General features: G+C 47.6%; 1 protein-coding gene across 2 annotated transcripts in view; it reads right to left on the bottom strand.

Annotated features, from left to right (window-relative positions):
- Positions 1 to 46: 46 nt before the first annotated feature.
- Positions 47 to 20,864, bottom strand: part of smurf2 (SMAD specific E3 ubiquitin protein ligase 2) — a 38,711-nt gene continuing 17,893 nt past the window's right edge. Inside the window, exons 4-19 of one of the 2 annotated variants that reach the window (XM_040190501.2) lie at positions 19,773 to 19,912; positions 16,271 to 16,336; positions 15,851 to 15,935; positions 15,562 to 15,645; positions 14,398 to 14,612; positions 13,146 to 13,230; positions 12,068 to 12,226; positions 11,920 to 11,973; positions 7,759 to 7,960; positions 6,417 to 6,520; positions 6,048 to 6,162; positions 5,557 to 5,735; positions 3,491 to 3,749; positions 3,166 to 3,367; positions 2,858 to 2,933; positions 47 to 2,138 (exon numbers count right to left, since the gene is read on the bottom strand). In XM_040190501.2, coding sequence (XP_040046435.1) covers positions 2,039 to 2,138; positions 2,858 to 2,933; positions 3,166 to 3,367; positions 3,491 to 3,749; positions 5,557 to 5,735; positions 6,048 to 6,162; positions 6,417 to 6,520; positions 7,759 to 7,960; positions 11,920 to 11,973; positions 12,068 to 12,226; positions 13,146 to 13,230; positions 14,398 to 14,612; positions 15,562 to 15,645; positions 15,851 to 15,935; positions 16,271 to 16,336; positions 19,773 to 19,912 — 2,125 coding nt within the window. In that variant the 3' untranslated portion in view covers positions 47 to 2,038. The remainder of the gene's footprint in view (positions 2,139 to 2,857; positions 2,934 to 3,165; positions 3,368 to 3,490; positions 3,750 to 5,556; positions 5,736 to 6,047; positions 6,163 to 6,416; positions 6,521 to 7,758; positions 7,961 to 11,919; positions 11,974 to 12,067; positions 12,227 to 13,145; positions 13,231 to 14,397; positions 14,613 to 15,561; positions 15,646 to 15,850; positions 15,936 to 16,270; positions 16,337 to 19,772; positions 19,913 to 20,864) is intronic. The other variant, XM_040190502.2, reaches the window with a different exon arrangement.

The raw sequence follows: 20,864 nt of genomic DNA, 5'->3' as shown, positions 1-20,864 counted from the left end.
AATTTGAAACAACAAAAGAGGGCAAAAAGCACAGGACATACACGTGTACAAGGCCTCACATTGTTAGACAAAGGCAAGTTTATTTAGAACTAATTACACACAAAAATAAAATACTCTTACAAAATGATAGTGTTAACATACATCAAATTGCATCAGTAAGCTATGAGCGATATAGTCCTGCTAGTGGATCATGCGATAAAAACAGAGCAGCGTCTCTGCACTCACTTACGTAGTAACGCGCTGTTGCGTGAGAGGCAGCTACGGGGCGATGCTGAGCGGCGAAGTGTAGAAACGGACAGTAGAGCGTCAGCGGGCTCACCGGGTCCAATGAATGTCTGCTCAGACTCGTACTGCTTGTGTGCATTTCCTCTTTTCCCACTTAAGTTAGAGATTAATTACAGGTTGTCTGACCCACATCTTGTTACTGTACAAAGCACCATCTGAGGACACTTTCCTTCGCATGCACTTGTCAACGTAGAAAAGAAGAAAAGAAAAAAGATAAATGTTTAAGAACAGTCCACGGTCATGGAGATTGATAGATTGCTGGAGAGGCAACATTCAAGAATTATTATCGTAGAAAACAATCCCCCTCTGGCTGGGTTGGGGGTGAGTCGTCTCATTCGGTGCCCTTCCAACCTAAACAACCGTTACCGAATGTTTGTGGTCAGCTGCTGGGCGAAACTATTGAAAAAACGACCACACTTTAACATTCAGGAAAGACAAATGGTCAGAATGCGTTCTTCGTCGGTCATTGTGACGTCTCCTGAGAACGTGGTTCGTGGCCACAATCAGGAGTGAGCAGTGTAGTGTGCACTTTAAGCAGTAGTAAGTCAATGAGTGAGGTTGCCAATATCAGACGAGCGTTAATGCTGTTTAGCACCACATGGCTAGAAGGTAGTAGAGGTTTTCCTTTTATTCAACAACAAAGTGGAGGCGGCATGAAATGGATGACGATGGAGCTTTGGACTTCTGAAACAGAATGCCATTAGAAAAAGGTGGGAGGTGTCACGCTAGTGACGTTAATATAGCCCAGCTACAAATGACAGTGTTACAAAAAGGGGAAACATCGGCGCAGCTCCAGAATGAAATCAGTAGAATTTAAAAGATTCCTTCATTCTGAAATGATTTAAGCACTCAAAGGACTTTGTGTGTCAAAGATCGTTTTGCCCTTTAAGACACATCTTTCTTTGCAGTGTGTGTGTGTAGAAATCAGTCACGCATACTTTGCTTTCACAAATTGTCTTCTAAAATGTAACCGGCAACACTTGTTTTTTTCTGAAACACTGGATCGGGGAATATCACAGCAATAAATTATATATATTATATAGAATTGTATTGTTTATTTCCCCCCCCCCCATGTTATATAAAAATAACACATTTCAAGCGATTCATTCATGTATTCATACATTTTCAAACAAAGCCAACTGTCAAACGCGTGAAACGGGTCGGTGGGAACGGCGTGCTCCCGTCGGTGGCGCCCGGCGAGGCAGCGGACAGCACGCGCATTCCAGGTGGAGTGTTCTCAAGTGGTCGTGGGAGCCCCTGATGACCCGGCGCTCCGGCGGACGGAGCGGCCTTGTGTCCTCATGTCGTTTCAGAGTGGACCGTCCTTGTGTTCGTCTTGGGGGGGACGGAGCGTTGCTACATGGGGTACAGTCTAGTTTTTGTAATTTTTTATTTTTTTTAGTGTTTAAGTGAACCTCGGGTATAAAAAAGGGAAGAGCCAGCGACTTTGCAGGTTCCACGGGTTAGTAAATAGTTATTAGCAGCTGAAGAGATCCTTTTCAATAATAAAAAACAGACGTGGAGGAGAGCTGGAGGCTCTAGAAGGAAAACAGTCCGATGACACTGTCTGGTCGGCGTCCCCCCCCGTAGCTCGGCTACACGTCCCCGGGGGCGACCCTGGGTGAAGCTACCGTGAAAGAACCCCCGTCAGATCTCCGGGGTTGGTGGTGGTGGTGGTGGTGGTGGGGGGGGGGGGGGGGGGGGGGGCGGAGCTTCTGCGTTGCTTCTGGTCGTTGCTGGGCGCGTCGGGGACTCACTCTACAGCGAAGCCGCACGTCTCCTCGATGGCGGTGAGCAACTTGTCGTACAGTTTGTCGTAGTGCTCGTAGGGAGGAATGTCAATCCGGTTAAAACTGGGGGGGGCGAAGAGGGGGACAGATTTTAAAGTCACGTTGGAGGACTGGAATCAGTACACCGCTGCATATCTCTAAACATAATAATATGATAACACAGTATGGGTCAATAACATTAGGACAGAATCATTCCTGTTTAAACAGTTTGCTTAAGGAAACTAGGTAGTCTGCAGACAGTGTTCATTTGGGATCTTTTCATACATTCAAATCTCATTCTTTCTTTTTTTTTAATTTTTTTTTTACTTCTGTTTGTTTGTGAATTCCAATACCAGTTGAGCATTGAAAGCCCAACATGTATTTTCAGGTCTTAAATGTAGAAACAAGCTTTGATTCAGGAGCCAAGTCGCTGTTTCTGGCTGTAGTCTAATCCTAATCTAGAATAGAGTAAGATGCATATGTAAGTGTTTTTATATATATATATATATATATATATATATATATATATATATATATATATATATATGCTGTACTGTATTCACTATTCCCTGTGGTCATTTGAAACATGTTTGAGACAGCAGTTGTACATTCAAAATCAATGCAAGTCAGTGATGCTGGTTTATCTTGTATTCAGGTAATACATAACCTGCTGGAGAAAGGAACAAAAGGATCAAAAAAATGGATATAAGAATATCTGCTTAAAGTGAGCCGGACAGACAAGCGGTTTCTAGTGTACCAGCTATTAACTCCATCGTGTGAACAGTCTGAAAATGTTTCCTCACCAGGTGTGGGCTTTGGGCAAGTTGTTGGGGCTGGCATCGATCTGGTGGATGGTAAAGAGCCGGGGGCCAGCAGCACCTGCACAAATGAAGGCGATTGGTTTAGTAAAAGTGGACCACATCGCTGTGAAGAAACCGTTTGTCTATTCTATTTTTCATCTCGGGGTTCATCTCGAGTCAGAGGAACACGGAGACACGGGGAAGCAAAACAATCCCAAAGTGCAGCTGACACTGCGCTAACACTTGTTTTGTACCCTTTAACTGAAGGGAGGTGCGGAGGACTGTGTGTGCGTGGACAGTTGTCTTCCTACCTTGGAGCGCCTTGAAGCCCTGCAGGGGAACTCTGGAGGAGCCGGTGACGAACTGCAGCAGGCGGGCTCTGCGCTCCTCGTCGAAGGACTCCACGGCTTTCCAGAACCATTTGACGATGTTGCTCTCTGCCGTGCAGTGCTTGAGGCGCGTGTTGGACTTCCAGTCGTGGATGTCGATTTTACCCAGGCCACATACGATCAGCTACGGGTCGAGGACAGAAGCCGCGCACAAACCGTTACAAGAAGTCGGACTCGATGTACTGTGATCGCGATCTAGACGCGCGTGTGTGTGTAAACAAATAGACGTGGCGATGAATGAAATTACCTCGAGCTCCTTCTCATCGAAAGCCTTTAGCAGGTGTTGGGGGATGACCTCATTGAAGCCCTTCTGCAGAGCCAGGAATTGGGCCTCGATGCCTCGCAGGAAGCGCCAGTTGACGTAGAGCCGCACGTACTCTTTCTTGGTGTCCTGGCTGACGGGGATGCTCTTACCGTTGGGCTTGAGCTCATGCTGGATGATCTCTCCGTAGGCGTTGTGCTCCACGCAGAAGGTGTGGTCCAGCACACCTGTGATGTCATTGTCGCTGGAGAGATATTGGATTGATTGTGTGAGGACGACAACAAGGCGCTATTGGTGAAAAAAAACTAATAAATACAAAGGGCTCTTTATTCTAACAAAAGAAAGATGAGCTCCTGTTTGTTAAATACGAGTTGAAAACATAATATGTGATATTAATAGTTCACCCAACAATCAGAAATGCATACCTGTAGTGCTATTTATTTTGGTGCGAGTGGCCGTAATCTTGGTCTTCTCCGATATAACAGGATTTTGTAGTACTGTGCATAGAGCGGCAAAGGAATACTTTTATAAAACGCAATAGTAGTGTGTGTCCGTGAATCACGACCCACCTACTCATGATAAACAACAGAGCGAGTTTCATGGAGGATCTTTTTTCTTTGTCTCATGTAACTTTAGCTTCCTCGGTGGTGCTGGGTGGGCGAGCAGTAAGCTGCTTCCTTCTGTGCGGTGAGATGGTTATGCCGTAGGGTCGGGCTATGGCTACAACGAGGTCTGTGCATTATCGTGGTTCAATCCGGTCATGATTGATGGAAAGACACTTTGCCGTTTGAATTATTTTTTTTAGTGCTAGTCAACAATTAAAGATTTTGATCCCAATGAATTGTGTATGTACTGTGCTCTCTTACCTGTGCAAACAAATACGGTGCTTTTTAAACAGCTGTATTCCCTATGCACAGTAGCAGTTACAATATTACTTGTAAAACTCGAGTTCAATTTCTTTTTTTAATAAATGTAATAAATAAAATATAAAATGAAAGCTATTTGCATTAATCTTTGATCTAGTTTGCTATAGAAAAAGTTTTACCCTCTATGATCGTAACATCATATCAAGCAAGTTAACATTTACAAATATGTTTTCCTTTTCTGGACAGGTACCGGCATAAACATGTCTATTTCACGAGGGAGCATCATCAACACTTCTATTAATAGTCTATCAATCAATAATATATGGTCAAGTGTTACACTGATGGGATTTATTGTGCGGGGAACTTTTAGTATTTGAAGTCCATGTTTGTTCTGGATTTCTTTTGAAGAATTTTCTTCACAAAAAACCTCACACACTCTCAGGGTCGCTGGTTACAAATGACCTTTGTTCCATCAACTGCGCCGTTTAGCGATTTAAAATGAAACTAGTTTCCTACCTTCCTCCATTTTACTGTCCCCGCCACTTCTCTGTGAGCGGCAGCAGTTTTAGGCCCGCCCCCCGAGCGCCCTCATTGGCTGAGAAGCGCGATGACAACCCTCCCAGGCCAATACTGCCCGCCCCCCCCTCTGTGACCCATAGTTTGTCTGTATGTGACTTTATGGTCAGTGAGCGAGAGGCTTTCAAAATTAAAAAAAAAATTAAAAACAGCATTACGCGCAATAGAATAATTGTCGGTGTTAATTAATGAACCTGTTAGTCCAAAATGTTGGAGTGAATCTCCAAAACTCAGCAGCTCTCACCAAAACAATGTAGGTTGATTAATGCAACACGGGTAACAGTTTAACATATGCATGTGTGAGTTTGGGTTTGAGTTGTCCCTTTAACATAATGGAATTAAAGCCACACGGCTACACGTGGTCTGACAACATGTGCTCAGGAAGCACTGATGAAAGGAATATTCTCAGGCCCTGGGGGGCGCTGTTACCCAAGAGCAGGAGGGAGGTTTTCCAGTGGGTAACAGCATCATCAGTTGGTGCACAGTAAAAGAGGGAAGACTTCTGTGCTGTACACATATCACATGTGGACGGGGATGCAGAGCACAGCTTTTTTCCCCCCACACAGAGAAATCAATGCTGCTATTGAATAAAACATGTGTCGTACGTACAGGATCCACACGAGGCTGTTGTGGAGGTCAGGGTCAACGGACTCCATGTCGTCCAAAGTGATGGGTTTACCCAGCAGCTGTTTGTAGAAGGGAAGAGTAAAGCCTCCGTCGATGTAGTGGCCGTGGAACACCGCCATCCCCATGATACGGCCAACAAAGTGAAAGTAGGACAAGTGCTCCTGCAGGTAGACAAAACATCTTTGGTTTCCAAATGAAGCAGACAGCGGTGAGTCACCGAAGGAAACGGACTGTTTAAAGAACGCTTGAGATTCCCCTTTGACTGGCCGACCGTCCCGACACCGTACAAGCGGTGAACAAGCCAGCAGCTCAGTCCCAACACAACAGATGCATCGCCCACGTATTATTCTGTCCACGAGATCCACGTCCGTCGACTCGAGGGCGTGTCCGTTACGCGGACAAGCACGGATGAGATGAAATGAACTAAGCAATCAGTGTTGCAAGCGAAGGTCTCAGGGGTGGCTGCCACTCACGGGGTTGACGGCGGAGTCTGGGTTTATCTGCAGCGTGTAGATGTCGTCGCGGGAGTACTGGAACAGGCCGTAGTACGGGTTCAGCATCTCGTGCGACAGTAGATAGAGCCACTCCCTGCACGCAGCACAGCACACAGAGGTCAGGCAGGGGGGGGGCAAGGGGAGAAACAACACTGCAGGATACAGAGGATGCAACCTGGGGTGTCTACAACACGCTTATAATACTGAAACAGAAAAAAAAAGCAATGGGGGGAGAGATGTGGTTTTCTCTTCCTCCACTAGGGGGCAGACCGCCATGAGCAAAGGGCCGGTGGTTACAGACTCAGTGTGTTTGATGTTAGGTGCTCTTCCTTTGCTCTGGCCTCTTACCTGGCCACTCCTCCGTAATCGAGCCCCTCCTCCCCTCTGAACTTCACCATGAGCCTTTTCCACAAGTCCTTCGGCCTCATCTTCATCACCTGGCGATACGACTCCTGCAGAGCGGACGCAAAACAAAGCGCCTCGTCAACAAGGCTGTTCACCGGACTCGTGCTGCTGTGGTGCTGCAGCGTGGCCCCTCAACGGAGAATAACTCAAAGGGAAGCCATCTTTATTAGCTTACACGGGAGGGGTCCTGGCTCTGGGGAAATGGTACTAGTTACAGGGATAGGCACACTGTTGACTAGAAGTTAGAAGCTATTCAAAATAAAGTTGGAAGGTAAATAAAACAGTTGCTCTGCTGCAGCAGTTTTGACAGAAATGAGACTGGTGCAATGAGGCGTCTCAGAGAAGTCGTCTCCAATTGGTTTTCTGACGCCGAGATCTCTCCGCCTCCATCAGTGTCCAACCCACGTGCAGACAGCTCAGTGTCGGGGGTGGGGTTCATTAAAAGTGAATTAGGGGCAGTTATAACCACCCATCCATAAGGCTGTAATAACACAGCCAGGTTCCGCCTCGCTCGACAGACGCGGCGAGGTGCAATGGGAGAAAACGGGAATGTCTTATCTCCACGGAAAAGTACACAGTGGGACGAGTCAGACGGTCCACCAGCTCACACACGCCTGTTCAGCCATGAGGTAATGCTTCAGCTGGTCTGGAGACGCTGTGCAGTTATGTCTTGCTTAACCTCAACCCCTCAATCCCCCCCCCCATCTCCTCCAAAACACCTCTTTCTCTCTCTCGCTCCATCTCTCTCTCTCATTGGGATCAGCCAACAAAAATGTCTTTGCTGAGATTAACGGACATGTCTGTTCCAGCACATTCCAGCGCATATTTCATGAGGGTCACGCAGTCCGTTGCAGGTGTTGCTGCTCCAGCGGAGAGAATGTGGTTTGTAGAAAAAGGGTAGTCTGCTTTGGGTTTTGACCAGACTACCACACGTCATAGATAACTGTGTGAGAGAGAAATCATCCTCACAGCCAAACTATTATATACAGGCAATGGACTTTAAGGGAGTGGACAAAAAGAAGGTTTGAACATAACCTGGGCGCGTCAATAAATAACTTTTCACAATTAAAAGTGCAATGGAGCAAATGTTAGATAATAACCATATTCTACCGTTTTGTTAACGCATTTGATATACAATTACTTTCATGCACGCTCTGGCTGTGACGACTGAATTTCCATTTGGTTTAAAGTATCTGTCCATTTAATACCCCCCCCCCCCCCCCCCCCCCGTTGACGTGCAGAGGAAATGGCGACATGACCGAGCCCATTTCTTTCATATCCTCACCTCAAAGATCTCCTCGCGGGACACCTCGATGCGGCAGTGGCCCGCCTGAGGCTGCTGCTGGGACAGTTCCTGGCGGAGGATCTTGAGCTTCTGAACAAGGTCCCTCTTGTACTTGGGCACTGTGAGGCACTCGGCCTCCTCTGGAAGATGACCGGGGGACACCAGAGCCTGCTGGGCCTGATCCTTCACCTGGTTCTGACGACTGGCGGAGAAAGCGAGAGGCAGAATAGAGCAGCATGGGAAAGAAAAAAGAGAGAGAGAGACAGGATGCAACTGTTAATTTGTGCCAATAATAAACAAAAACAAGCTTAGCAGGGAGAAAAGAAAGAAAGTGCTTGCACAAAAAAAGTATGCTATCGTAATTACGCAGACGACACACACATCTACACAGCCAGGACTATAAAACCAAGTGCTGAGTAAATGCATTGAACAAATAAACAACTTCTCTCCTATTAAACAAAGATAAAACAGAAGTAATCGTTTTTGGTAAAAAGGATTGAAAGTCAACGCTGAGCTTCAATCACTGATGTTAAAAACCACAAACCAGGCCACAAATATAGGTGGTGGTGGTTATGGATTCAGACCTCAATCTCTATCGCATGTTAGCACTTAATATATATATTAAGTATTTAAGGACATTGGTCTTAACTGTATTTAGATAAACTTAAACGATGATCTTCAGTAGACTTGACTACTGCAATGGTGAGTTCTCAAGTCTTTACACTGGCTTCCTGTCCAACAATCAATCAACTTCGATCCTGCTGAATGGTTCAGGGCCAAAGTACTGATTTCTGATCTGCTTATGACCCGTTAAAAACCTTTAAGTCGTCTTGGACGAGTCTACTTTCTGTTCCCAGAGTCAGAACTAAACACGCAGAAGCAGCGTTCATTTTAATGCTCCACATATCTGGAACAAACTCCCAGGTCGGCAGAGTCCCTCGGCGGCATTTTTGTTTGCTGTTTTATTGTCTGTTCTTACTTAATTGCTTTTAAATTTCCTTTTCTTTTGCATGATGTTTTTAATGGTTTTATGTTGTTGAACTGTGCTATACAAAAGGTTTGTCTTTCCTCACAGGGGAGCAGCAAAAGAGAACTGAGGGAAATAACTCTCTGCAAATAGATCCTGTGTTGCCTGACTCATTGTGTACACTTGAGGTAATGAAGGGTCATCGAGGCGACCTCGGGGAGGCACACTGTCCAAGTCCAAAAGTTTTTGTCTTTAGAGACGGAGAGCGAGAACAGTGCAGGCACTGTGATAGAGAGAAGCTGCAGTTTCAACCACAAATTAGAAATAAGAATCTGATTTAAACCTGTTTAACTGTAGAAAGAAATATTATGCATTGGTTTTTCCACATCACTCTGCCGTATTTTACATACTTCCATCACAGTGGAAACTCGCCGTCATCTTTGCGTATGACTGGAGTGGAATTCACGCAATTGACCAGTTCAATCTGGCGGGATTCTCTTTGGACACTCGGGGGCGGCAGAAACAAGTTGTGAAAACACAACCGACATAAACATTGAAGGTTGAAAAATGGAGAATTTGTTTTGCAAATAGTTGTTTTGCTTTTTGTTTTCCTCAATTGCTGAGTAAGATGAACATTCATGGTTGATGGACGAGGGTCCAATGTTATCTCTCTTCTGGCTTTATGGGTCTCCGCCAGCGTTGTCTCCACCTGGTCCCAAACTGTGTCGGTGTGCTGTTTGCTGATGAGCAGCTGGTGTACGCTGGGGTTTTAATGATTTTTGTTCTTGTTCTTCAGTCGTTTCTGCTCTGTATATTTTGAATGCACTTCATTAGAAACTCTTTGGAAAATTGAAGTGAATAAGTGCGTAAAACGAAAGAAAGAAAGACGCATTCACTCATCACAGTATCAGCAGTGTGGCTGTGAACATCGTCTGCTGTTATAGAGGAGAGGGGTCTCCGTCTCTCTGCCATTGGATGAAGAATACGCCTTTCTTTGCTGCCTGCTGTGTTTCGGAGGCGCCCAACACACACGGAGCATCAAAAGGGCCTTTATGGGGTCGGCACTAAAGCATTACTTGCACAGTGGCCTTTTGCACTCCGGTGGGGGGGGGGGTCATAAACAGGAAACTCCAGAGGCGAGTGGGAGCCGTACACATGCTTCGGATGTGCAGGCCGTAACGCTCTAAAGTGGTACCGAGGTTAAAATAAAATCGAGCAAAAACAAACACAGCGGGAACCGTAACCACCTCTTCTGTTCTCTAGGTCGGCTCACTTCACGACCGAACACACTCCGTCCTCCCGATGCCTCACATCCTCCTCTGCCACAATGAGCAGTGTGGTTTCTGGCGTCTGCCCAGCAGAATCCAGCGTGGGCTTTTTCAATCGCTTCCTGCCATCCCAGAAATTCACCAGGGCCCCACGGGACACTCGAGACCTCCTCTCGCATCCCTTTATTTCCTGCAGACTAGACTCAGCGGGTGGGGACTCACCCGACCGCACCGAAACACGGCAGACAACTCAGAGGGTGGGAGAGACGGAGAGGACGGAGGAGGCACGGAGCATCTCTCCCTGCACTTTCACCTACAAATCAAAAGATTCCTGCTCCAGCTTTGCTGCTCTTTCTCTGGCGCTCCGGAGCGTTGTCTTCTCTTCCCGAGTCCTGAGTGATGAGCACGACTCTGGTGCATGTTACGCTCACCGCTGGGAAGAGTCGCTTAGCAACAACTCACAAACGTCTGGGACATGACGCCATTATCTCTCATGCAACAGTTTGGTGGGGGGGCGGACTTGCAGCCGCATTTTAAAAGCAGACAAGGATTTAGTTACTCATTGAAAAGGGACCTTGATCAGTCAGCTAAAATTCAGGGGGAATATATAAAGAGAACCTGGCCTGGGTGCCAAGGCAGGGTTTTTAGCATATAAAAAAGCCATAAACTAAAACTTTGAGGGACATATATATCACATTTTTGCGGGATGACGGCACACGACTGGTGAAAATGTCTAAAGTCCCAGACTTGATAAAAGGCAGATGTCTTGATGGAAATCCATGATGGCTGATATCTTTTCCAGAGTTTTGTCACGAGACAGAAAGTCACTCCAATATCTATCATATTAGCGGTAAGGCAGCTCTATCCTCTGTTACAGGGTCAATGTAATGAAAGTGGATTGAGGAAGACTAAGGACAAACCTTACTCGTCACAAATCTCAGGCCAAGGCGTTTTCGAATAAGCGGGAGACGTGCGGCGCTCTACAGTCCAAATGTAACACCTCAGGGCGGATATCTTCAATGCAAACAAAGCACGGAACGAACTAATCTGTAATAGAAATTTTCAAACATCTGGGCAAAGTTGTGCTATTGGACAAAATTCCTTAATTAAAAACGATTGTGGCGTGCCAGGCTACGTTTTTATAAGACTTTTCAGAGGGCTGCGGATGAATGCAACAATCCCTAACACGTTCTTTGATCCATCAGAACAGGAGGAGGGGTGGGTGGGGGGGGAGGAAACCCGATCTCCTTGTCGATGCATTCCGTCCCTCTCTGCACGGAGGAGGAATGAGGTCAGGCGGAGGAGGCCCACCAAGGCACCAGCACACAGCTCCACCTTTGTGGGGCAGCGGCCGATGGGTAATTCTACGGCTATCGCCGCACACTATGTGTTTGAACAGCTGCACGGGGGATCGGACCCTGAACATGTGCCTCTGTGAACCCAGGCATGTACCAAGCACGGCAGCATGACCTGAAACACATGAACCCACACGCACACACACACACACATACGTGCATACAAAGCTCATTCATTGACTTGGGCATCGAATTTATGCGGCGTTTCCTGGAGGTAGGACGCTCCTCGGTCACAGACTCGGCCGGCTCGGTTTCCACTCAGCTTTGTGATGTCTGGCCAAGGCCGGCTTTGTGACGGATTGTGTGCTAAAACGTCTTTATGATCAAAACCTCTCAGGGGCTGAGGACTTAGAGCTTGTGTGTGGGAAAAAAAGGGCTGTGGGGGAGTTCACTGCGTGTGTGTGTGTGTTTCTGTGTGCGTTGGCTCCTCTGAACCCTTACAGGTGGTCAGCACACCTTGGCACAGGATGCCGCTGTTAAACAACAACAGAGAAGGGAGGCAAAGGGAGGAAGCCTGTGGACGTGCTTGTGTGTGTGTTCCAGTCTGCTGGCGTGAGGCCCGCGCCCTTACCTGACATTCTGATTTTCGATCCCCCCGCGAGAACCGTTGGGGCTTGGACTTGGACTACGGATGCAAAACAGAGACAGAAAATAAATTCCTCTGCTTTCACACACTGGTCTTTTAGGATGAACTTGTTTAGCGGTGCGGTAGAACTCACTTTAGGACTAGATGCAGGTTGGCGGAGAGGCGCGGGTCTGTGAACTGCGTGGTTCGGTTGTTGTGGTCGACAAAGTAGACCCTCCCGGTGGCAGTGTTCCGTATCTCCCACCCAGGAGGCAGAGGACCCAGTTCCTCACAGTTCACATTACTCAGATCTCTGAAATGCAACAAACACAATTAACGCATAAATACATGAAAAATAGAGGCAGCGTAGGGTGGGACGGCTTGAAAGAGACAAAGCACACACATGAAATTTTAGGTAGAAACCATACCAAAAGCACTGACTAACTGGACTCAGGATTCCGAGATGTCTGAGAAAGTCACTTTTATTCTGTTTTTCTTCCTACTCCCATCTAGATTATTTACTGCTGCCCTGCAACCCCTTTCAGCTGGACTCCGCGGAGACACTGAGGCCCAGAAATGACAGCAGGGCCCGCGATGCTGGCGCTCGCTGCTCTCTTTCAGGGGGTCCGAGCCAAAAGGGACCAGAGCCTCGAGAAGCGATGAGAGCTCGGCAGCTAAGCCGCCTGCTAATGTTGCAGCTGTCCGAGGAGCACCGGGTGAGGTGTGGCGTGACCAAGGGCTTCCTATCAAGGGCAATAAAAACATCGTCTCTAGAATGCGAGCGGCGGCCAGGTATTATGATATCAGTCGTGTTTTATTGATAGCGCCTGGAATGCAGTAAAGCACACGTCCATTTGCGGGCGCGAGCGTTTTCTTTGGAATGCGGCAGCAAATAGGACACGCATGCCTGACTTGGGATTGCGCGCGGGCCTTCGGTGTTGCTGATTGAGACCCGTGTGCCGTTGGCCAAGTGTGCCAGAGCGAAGCCGCTGAGCGCCCGAGGGGAGGAGCGAGTCGCTCTGAGCCCCGTTGACGCAAAACCAGTTGCAGGTTTACGGCAAACTACAAGGGGACTGGAAACCAAAAACCGGACTAAGCGTCTGTGGACAGTCCAATTTCTTATGTGTGCATTTTATTATAAAATGTTGTTTTATGTATTTTACAGTTTGTACGGTGGACTGGGAAAGGAGCAAAGCAACACAACGCAGACGTCGGCCGAGCGCTGGACATACCGTGGCACTCTGGGGTCATGCCACGTGCTGACACCCGTCTGAGTGTGGAGGAAGTACACTTGGCCTTGCTGCGTGGTCCTCTGCTCTGTAGCGGGGACATAACAAGTGATCTGTAAATATTTGGTTATACAATCATGGGACATTACAACATTGTTGCCTAAACCTCTGTGTCACATTTTTCACGTTTAATTCACGTGCCACATGCAGACGGATTGTGTTTATGGGAGATCACGCAGATGGAGATTGGAGACGGTCTGTGAGGAGAGATCCCGAGAGGCAGCCTGGGGAGGGGCAGCCGAGGGGGAGGGAGGTGGAGGAGGAGGAGGGGAGCGGCAGGGTGAAGAACATGGGAAGGAGAGAAGAGACTTTCGAGTTGGTGAGCTCATTCCTCAGCGCCTGACAGAGATATTTCCGAGAGACGGCCTGCCAAAGAGCTCCTTTTGGCGTCCCTCTGGACCCACCGCCCCGCTTTAACATGCATGTACACACAAGCCCTCCAGACCCAAACCCAGGGCAGCCCCAGCGGAGAGCACGATGGATGTTCGACACACGGAGGCGACATCTCTCGGCTGGCGTCCTCCCTAACATGAGGAGAACCAGCGGCGCTGACGGGTTTTGGCAGCGAGCTGCCCGACGATGAAGAAAAGCAGAGGACAGAGACGGAGAGACAGACAGTGACAGAGAGAGACAGACAGACAAGTTTAGAGCGGCTAGGAGCCCCCTAATCTGGGCGGCTGAGAGCAGAGATATGCCTCGCTGGCTCCGGCTCAAAATCCGACAGCAGATTTCACAGCGAGGATAAACACAACTCCCTGGGGATGGTGTGCGTAGAACCGCAGCTTGTGCGCGTGTGTCTGTTTGCTTTGACATGAATGCATCTGATTGTTGGACTGTGTGCAGACAGGAGAACAGACAGAATGGGTGGGTGGGGGCGGGGGAAGCGAATGGCTGCCGCCAGCCTTTAACAGCCAGATCAATTCAATTAGATTGTCTAAAGTGGAGCCAGTATTTCCGGCTCCTTGTGAGGATCTGCAGCGTCATCGCAGCAGCGCTGGACTGAATGAGGACACAGATTAGCTGGTTTACTGAGCCCAGTGTCAGCGGCATCACAACAATGACTCGATTCACGGCTGCAGTCTTTCATAGAGGACACAACGCCTTCTCTAGTGCGGGCAGAAGCAATAACAAATAAATACATCGTCAGATGAAGAGGATGAACGTTCATGATGTATAATGCTGGCTTTCCACTCACCATATCCCTCCGGCAGGTCCGGGGGCGTGTGCAGGTGGGTTCTGCTCATGTAGTTGCGGTGTCTCTGGGAGCGGACCCGTCTCTCTGGGACCCGCTGCTCACCGTTGATGGGCGGCGGTACTGCGGTGGGCGTGGCCCCGTTGGTGCTGACGGGCGTGTTCTCGTCCACGATGCAGCTGAGCGGCCGGCCGGGGCTAGAGTACTCTGACGCCGGCCTGAGAGGGGCGAGAGGGAACGGAAGACGAGGTGATGTAGTGGTACCTTTACACCGCGGGTTCTGTTTATGTGATTCATTTACACGTCACTATATACGAGCTCTTCTGAGCTTTATGTGAACAAAAGGCATCAACAAATACATGGACAACATCCCAGAGGGTCACAGCACTTACTCCTTCCAACATTGATAAAGGCAGAACTTACTAGATACACTCCTTTTCTTGCAATACAAGCTTTAGACAAGCTTTCACCAGACGGAAATCCACTCACTAAAACAGCTGACAGTAGCTCTGGCTGTACAAAAACTGTCTCTGACAGACTGCCAGATGCTGCTCTGGGTCAATAGGATCCTGGCATTTGGACCTCTGGCTGGCTGAATTTATTTAAACCTTTTATTGAAAAAAAAACACTACAACTGCTGCAAATGTTGCATTGCTGCCCTGTAGTAGTTGTAGTAGTCGTAGTAGTTTTATTGCGAAAGATGTACATGCAAGTATTCGTCAGGTCGTCAGGACCCTGGTGTGTGCAGGCTTTAAGGAGAAAAAACTATTTTTTTACAATAGGATTTAAAAGGAAAAAGTCATCTCTATAAACATAAGGCAGCAAATCAATGGGAAGCATTTAAGAAGTCTTTAGGCGCTAACTGGAAAATCCATTCAGGGCAGCACAGACCATCAAATACAAAAGCACTAAGAATGCCCTGAGGTCAAGCTTGGGAAGAAGCGATAAAAGGAAGCTAAATACGAGCGGCACAGACAGAGTGGGGGAAGAGATGCCTTTATTTCCGGCTCGTCCACATCATTAAACACTGTCTGCAGCAGTCTGTCTGCCACCTTTTTTATTTTTTGAGGAGCCGAATCCAGTTTGGGAGCACTGGGGGTCAGAGATGCGGTCTGGTGTCGGGGCCTGTTTGGGGTAGAGTGTCTGCGGGCAGCACAGTGTACTCACCTGGTAGGCCTCTCCCACTGTGTGGTGCGTGTGATGTGGTTCAAGTACTGGATCCGCCCGGACGCCGTCCTCCTCTCCTCCCAGCTGCCAGCGGGGAACAGACACGGTTAAGCAGCCACAGAACCTCGGAGCAGCGCTCTGTCCCGGTGCCCCACCCCACCACACGCATCCCCAAATATCACATTCCGTATGCACCCGAAGGCAGCGTTCATTGTTTACGAATTGCAACCGTCTCTCAGAAAAGAAAAGAAAAGAAAAGAAAAAAAATCTCTCCCCAAATCCTGCTCACCCATCGGGGAGATCGTTGTCAAACAGCCGACTGCAGTCGACCACAGGGCCTCCGGAGCCTATCCGGTCCCTGGACTGCAGGCTCACTGCAGCAACACATGGCGGACAGATGCACACACGGCATTACTAGACAGCAGATCACAGTGCAGGCGCTCACCTTTCATCAGAGCACATAACGGAGCTATAGATCTTTATGAGTAACACCAATGGCGCTACATTTTTATCAGAGCTATCCTGGAGGGTCTGGTTAAAGGGAAGAAAAAAAAGGTTTAAAAGTTGCATTTTCATCTTTTCCTGCTGTTAGGACTCGTTGTTAGAACGTGGATGCACACCAGGGGCTCCATGAGCAATACAAGCTCTGTCAGAGCATAAAGGATGACCGAAAAGGCCTCCTCGGTCGGGCGCGCCCGCCTGTACTCACCCACTATCTGGCCTCTGACTGTGTCACTGTCATTGGGACTCAGCTTGTTCAAGTCCAGTCTCTGGTCTGTGGAGAGAAAGAGGACGGAAGGAGGTGGAGCGTAGAGGGAAAGAAGAGACGACACCACAGGACACACAGGAAATGAGAATTAGGATGAGAGAAAGAGCAGCAGACGAAAAGGATTCATCAGTGTCAAGACATTTGCATGCAAGCGAGCATGTTTCGGGAGGTATTTCTTTACCTTCCCGGACAAGCCCAAATGCCCTGTATCATTTACATCACTCAGTCGATTCCTCTCTCCCTCATTATCCGGCCCTCATTCTTCCGTCTGCAGACCTCAGCTCGGCTGTGGTCTGGAGCAGATGGTCTGGTTCGTGGAGCAGCCACGGGCTGTAAAAATCTCACCGAGCATCGCTACACAGCCGGCTTCAGTTCAAATGCAGGAGGTCAAACGTTTGACAAATTTCAGTACAAAGCCCGCACTATTCTGCCCAGTCTTAGCATGGACATGAACGTCTGCCAAAGTCTGGAAACTCTTTGTCTCAACCAGAGTCTGCGGAATTTGAGAGCGAGGAAGAAGGAGGAGATTGGAGGAATTGGAGGAGATTGGTAGGAAAAGGAAAGAAAAAAGTTGCCTGCAGACACGAGAGATGCCACTATCTGCCCCCTGTTGTCTGGGTGTCATGCAGATCAGGTCAGGATGTCCGTCTAGACTAAACACGGACCAAAACAGGCGGTGGCCAAACCGCTACAAGCCCGGCTGGAGGTCAGCGGCCACGTAGAGAACAGAAAATGCAGAACAAGTATGCAGACGTGTCAAGTAGATGCAAACGCAGTCGTAAGGCCTACATGCGACAGTCGTCGACACTCAATTCTACACAAAGGTTTTAGGGAAGCCAATGCCCTCTCTATACGGCGCGTGGTGGGGAACTATGCGCAGGAAAAACAGAGGAATTACAAATAGTCACGGGGGAGGAGAAACAGAGCGAACACAACAAATCTACGCTTACACTTTAATAGCTCTACAATTATGCACGTCTGCTTGAAATGACCGGTTGTCTGGATCAGCAGACGGAGATATAGGGAGGTCAGTCGCAATGGTATTTTATGTGCGTGCATGTGTGTGTTCCTACGGAGGAGACTGAAGGGGAGCACTGAGGGGTGAGGAGGAGGCCAGGAGAGAGAGAGAGAGAGAGGAAGTGCAGACGCAAACCGCTCGCAGCTGTCGCTTCAGGGAGACAACAGTGTCAGGAGGCTTCGAGAAAGCGCGGCGGGATTCTTCCCCTCGCCTTCCCAGAAGGCCGCGGGGCCGCCCGCGTGGTCGAGGCTATGCCCGTCTGGCCACGCTTTCAGCGGGAGCCTCTTTCTAAAGCCTCCACGTCATTTATCCAGTTAGCTTCTGACATGAGACATTTCTACTGTAATTGCAGGGCGATGTCGATTGGCTCTTCTTGTCGACCCCTCTCACACAAACGGGTCTGGCCTCTGTCAGATCGAGTGAGGGGGGACAGGACACTGCAAAAGGAGCTACTCTATGTTCTGTCAATTAGGCCTGACGGCAGCACTGTGGAGTTCAGAACGTCTGCTTCTTATCACGCAGCGGGAACACGTCCAGCTTGAAGGATAACAGCGTCGTTTTCCAATTAGGGCTTGAATTACTGCAATTAATAATTCAAAACTCTCCAACCCAGTAGAGAGAATAATCAACAAAGTTGACGTTTGCTTGAGTGAAAAAACAACTCTTGTGTGTAATTTGGCAACATTAACTGTGCTGCAACTGAGGTACAAGAATTTCATTTTTAGAAAGAGAATCTGAGGTAAAAACGTGTCTGGAGCTTCAACACCAGTACGATACAATCCAATACAAGGGCTGTGAAAGTACATTGAACAAGTCAACAACAGGATGTGCCAAAACTCTCTCCAATTAAACAAAGATGTAATTGTTTTTGGAAACAAGGATGAACGTCAGCGCTCAGCTTCAATCACGGATGTTAAAAACCACGAACCAAGTCAGAAATCTAAGCGTAATAAAGGATTCAGACCATAACAGCCGTATCAAGACAGATACAGAATCAGCCTCGACAGTTGACTTCAGAATCCTGCTCTTGGTGTATAAAGCAGTGAATGGTTCAGGGCCAGAGGACATTTGTGATCTGCTGATACTTTATGAAGCTAAAACGAACCCGCAGGTCGTCTGGGACGGGTCTACTTTCTGTTCCCAGAGTCGGAACTAAACACGGAGAAGCAGCGTTCATTTTTAATGCTCCACATATCTGGAACAAACTCCCAGCAAGCTGCAGGTCTGCTGAGTCCCTCGGCTCCTTTAAACCCAGATTAAAGACTTCTATGTTTGCTGCTGCCTTTAATTCACCATTGGGGGGTTTAGTAGGGGTTTTTTTTACGACTGTTTTTCTTTTATGTTTCAATGTTCTTAACTGTGTTTAAATCTCCTTGCTTGACGTTTGGATGTTTTTAATGCTTTTACGTGAAGCACTTGCCTCCCGATAACACACAGTGCTTTGGAGTAAAACAGTCAGTCGTCTCAAAAAAGATGATTACGGTGTTATATTGTAAGACTTTTCTATTTAGGCTTTTTATTGTCGTAGGACACAAACTTGATGCTTAGAAGTACACATGGAGTACGGAGCGCTTTCTGTGTTATTACCAAACCATCAGGGTGCAGACGGCTCAGTTCATAATAGTTGTTATGTACACTGTAACAGATTGATGTAAATCTACGGTGCATTTCTAACGGCATCTTACAGTATGTTATAATAACTGTAACATACAGTTAAATTTCCATCCCTTGCTTGTAAATTAACGGCCATTGTCAAGAATAAACAGTTAAAGCTGTCAATTTACAATAATAGCAGACTACCGTATTTCAACTGCATGTTACATATATTTTATGAAGTGGTGGAAATACACATACAAGTGCAGTGAATCACAATCCATCTACATCTGTTGTAGGTTAATGTATGGAAGCCCACGTCAGCCACTGAAAAACAGGTCCTGTAAGTCATCATGATGAGATATGAGAATCTCATGAGATACGATGATGACTTTGACTTACAGGACATTACTATACATGCAGCTGTCACTTTTATCCGTAACGCCCATGGTTTGACATCATTTTATGTGGAGTAATTGGGGGTTAGGGGTCTTGCTCAGGGACACTTCAACTTGGCATAGGGAGCTGCCGGGATTCGAACCGCCAACCTTGTGCTGCATAGCACACCCTCCCTATCGCATGCACCGCCTTCGCTGTCGTTTCAGTGGCCGGAATGTAAAGATTATAAATATCAGCAATAGTTTAAATAGTATAGATTTAAGGTTAATCGGCAACATGCGCTCTTTGCATCCTAGAGGCTCGACAGACGTACTGAATGATTTTCATATTTTTATAAACAGCGGGGAAGTGGCTCCTTTTGTTAATCAGCAGCGACCATCCCATTCAGCTTAGAGATTTGAAAATGTAAGTAGGAAATGGAGTAATACTGACACTTACAGCCGGTGTCTTTAAGGCGGTTGATTGCGTTGGACAGGAGGCGGACGCAGCCCAGGAACCCGGCTCCTTGCTTCTTGTGAATCTTCTTGTGATTCCACACGCTGATGGTGATGGAGTCAGATTTTCCTATGTATCTGAAAGGGAAGACACAGAGGAAACAGGATGAAATATTCAATAATGGCTCACAGATAATTGCTGATCATATTAAAGCGGTTTAGAGCTCTGCTGACGAGTCTCGCTCAGGTCGTCCTCAGCACGTCTCCCGAGCTTAGCATGTGACCCATTACGGGACGTGGAGGCGGAAGGGGAAAAGGAAAGTGGGATGACTGAGGGGGATTTTCCAGCCAGCGCGCGTGAACCTGTGAATCTGACCTGAGCGTCTGCGTATGAGACAGAGACCTGCAGACTGTGACCCTGTGAATCATTATTCGTAGCACAGCGGGAGAAAGAGACAAGCAGTTAGGGGAGATGACGTGAAATGTAGCTACGGTGCAACCATGGGAAGACAAAAAAACATGCGGAAAGGCTTTTTAAATTAGAATCATACTACATATAATACATGAGGAGCATGAATGATAAGCTTTGGATATTCCAGCTTAATTGAAAAAGGTAATACAGTCATCAATCATGCTGTAGAACATGGAGGGCTGTAATATAATTCTTAAAGCTGTTCAGGAGAAGTTTGTTGACTACACTGCAAACGATACTGTATTCACATGGACTGGATAATCACGGGATTTCCTACATGAGGCCACGTTCTTCACTGAAGACGTCGTGGCTAAGCGTCGCTCGGCAAGAGGAAGCACTCAGTCAATCACTGCGGATGAGAGACACGCCGGCTTTGCGCTTAATGCTCATGCTGAGATGCTCGGTGCTAACAAGCTGACAGGAAGCCGGAGCCAATGTGGATTTTCAGTAACTAATCGTAGCTAGTTGTGCATAGTCAGCTAGCTAGAGTGCTAATTCCGTCATGCTTTAATGGCAAAATGGGTAACACACAATGAGCGGACTAAAGTTGCTTGCTACGCTGTGACAAGCGTGTGGACAAAGTATTAACTTGTTGGATTTGACTCATGTCTTGTTGAT

The sequence above is a fragment of the Gasterosteus aculeatus genome, chromosome 11, assembly GCF_964276395.1.
Source record: "Gasterosteus aculeatus chromosome 11, fGasAcu3.hap1.1, whole genome shotgun sequence".
NCBI lineage: Eukaryota > Metazoa > Chordata > Actinopteri > Perciformes > Gasterosteidae > Gasterosteus > Gasterosteus aculeatus.
Note: the sequence above shows the minus strand (reverse complement) of the source record. Positions and strands in the feature narration are given on the sequence as shown.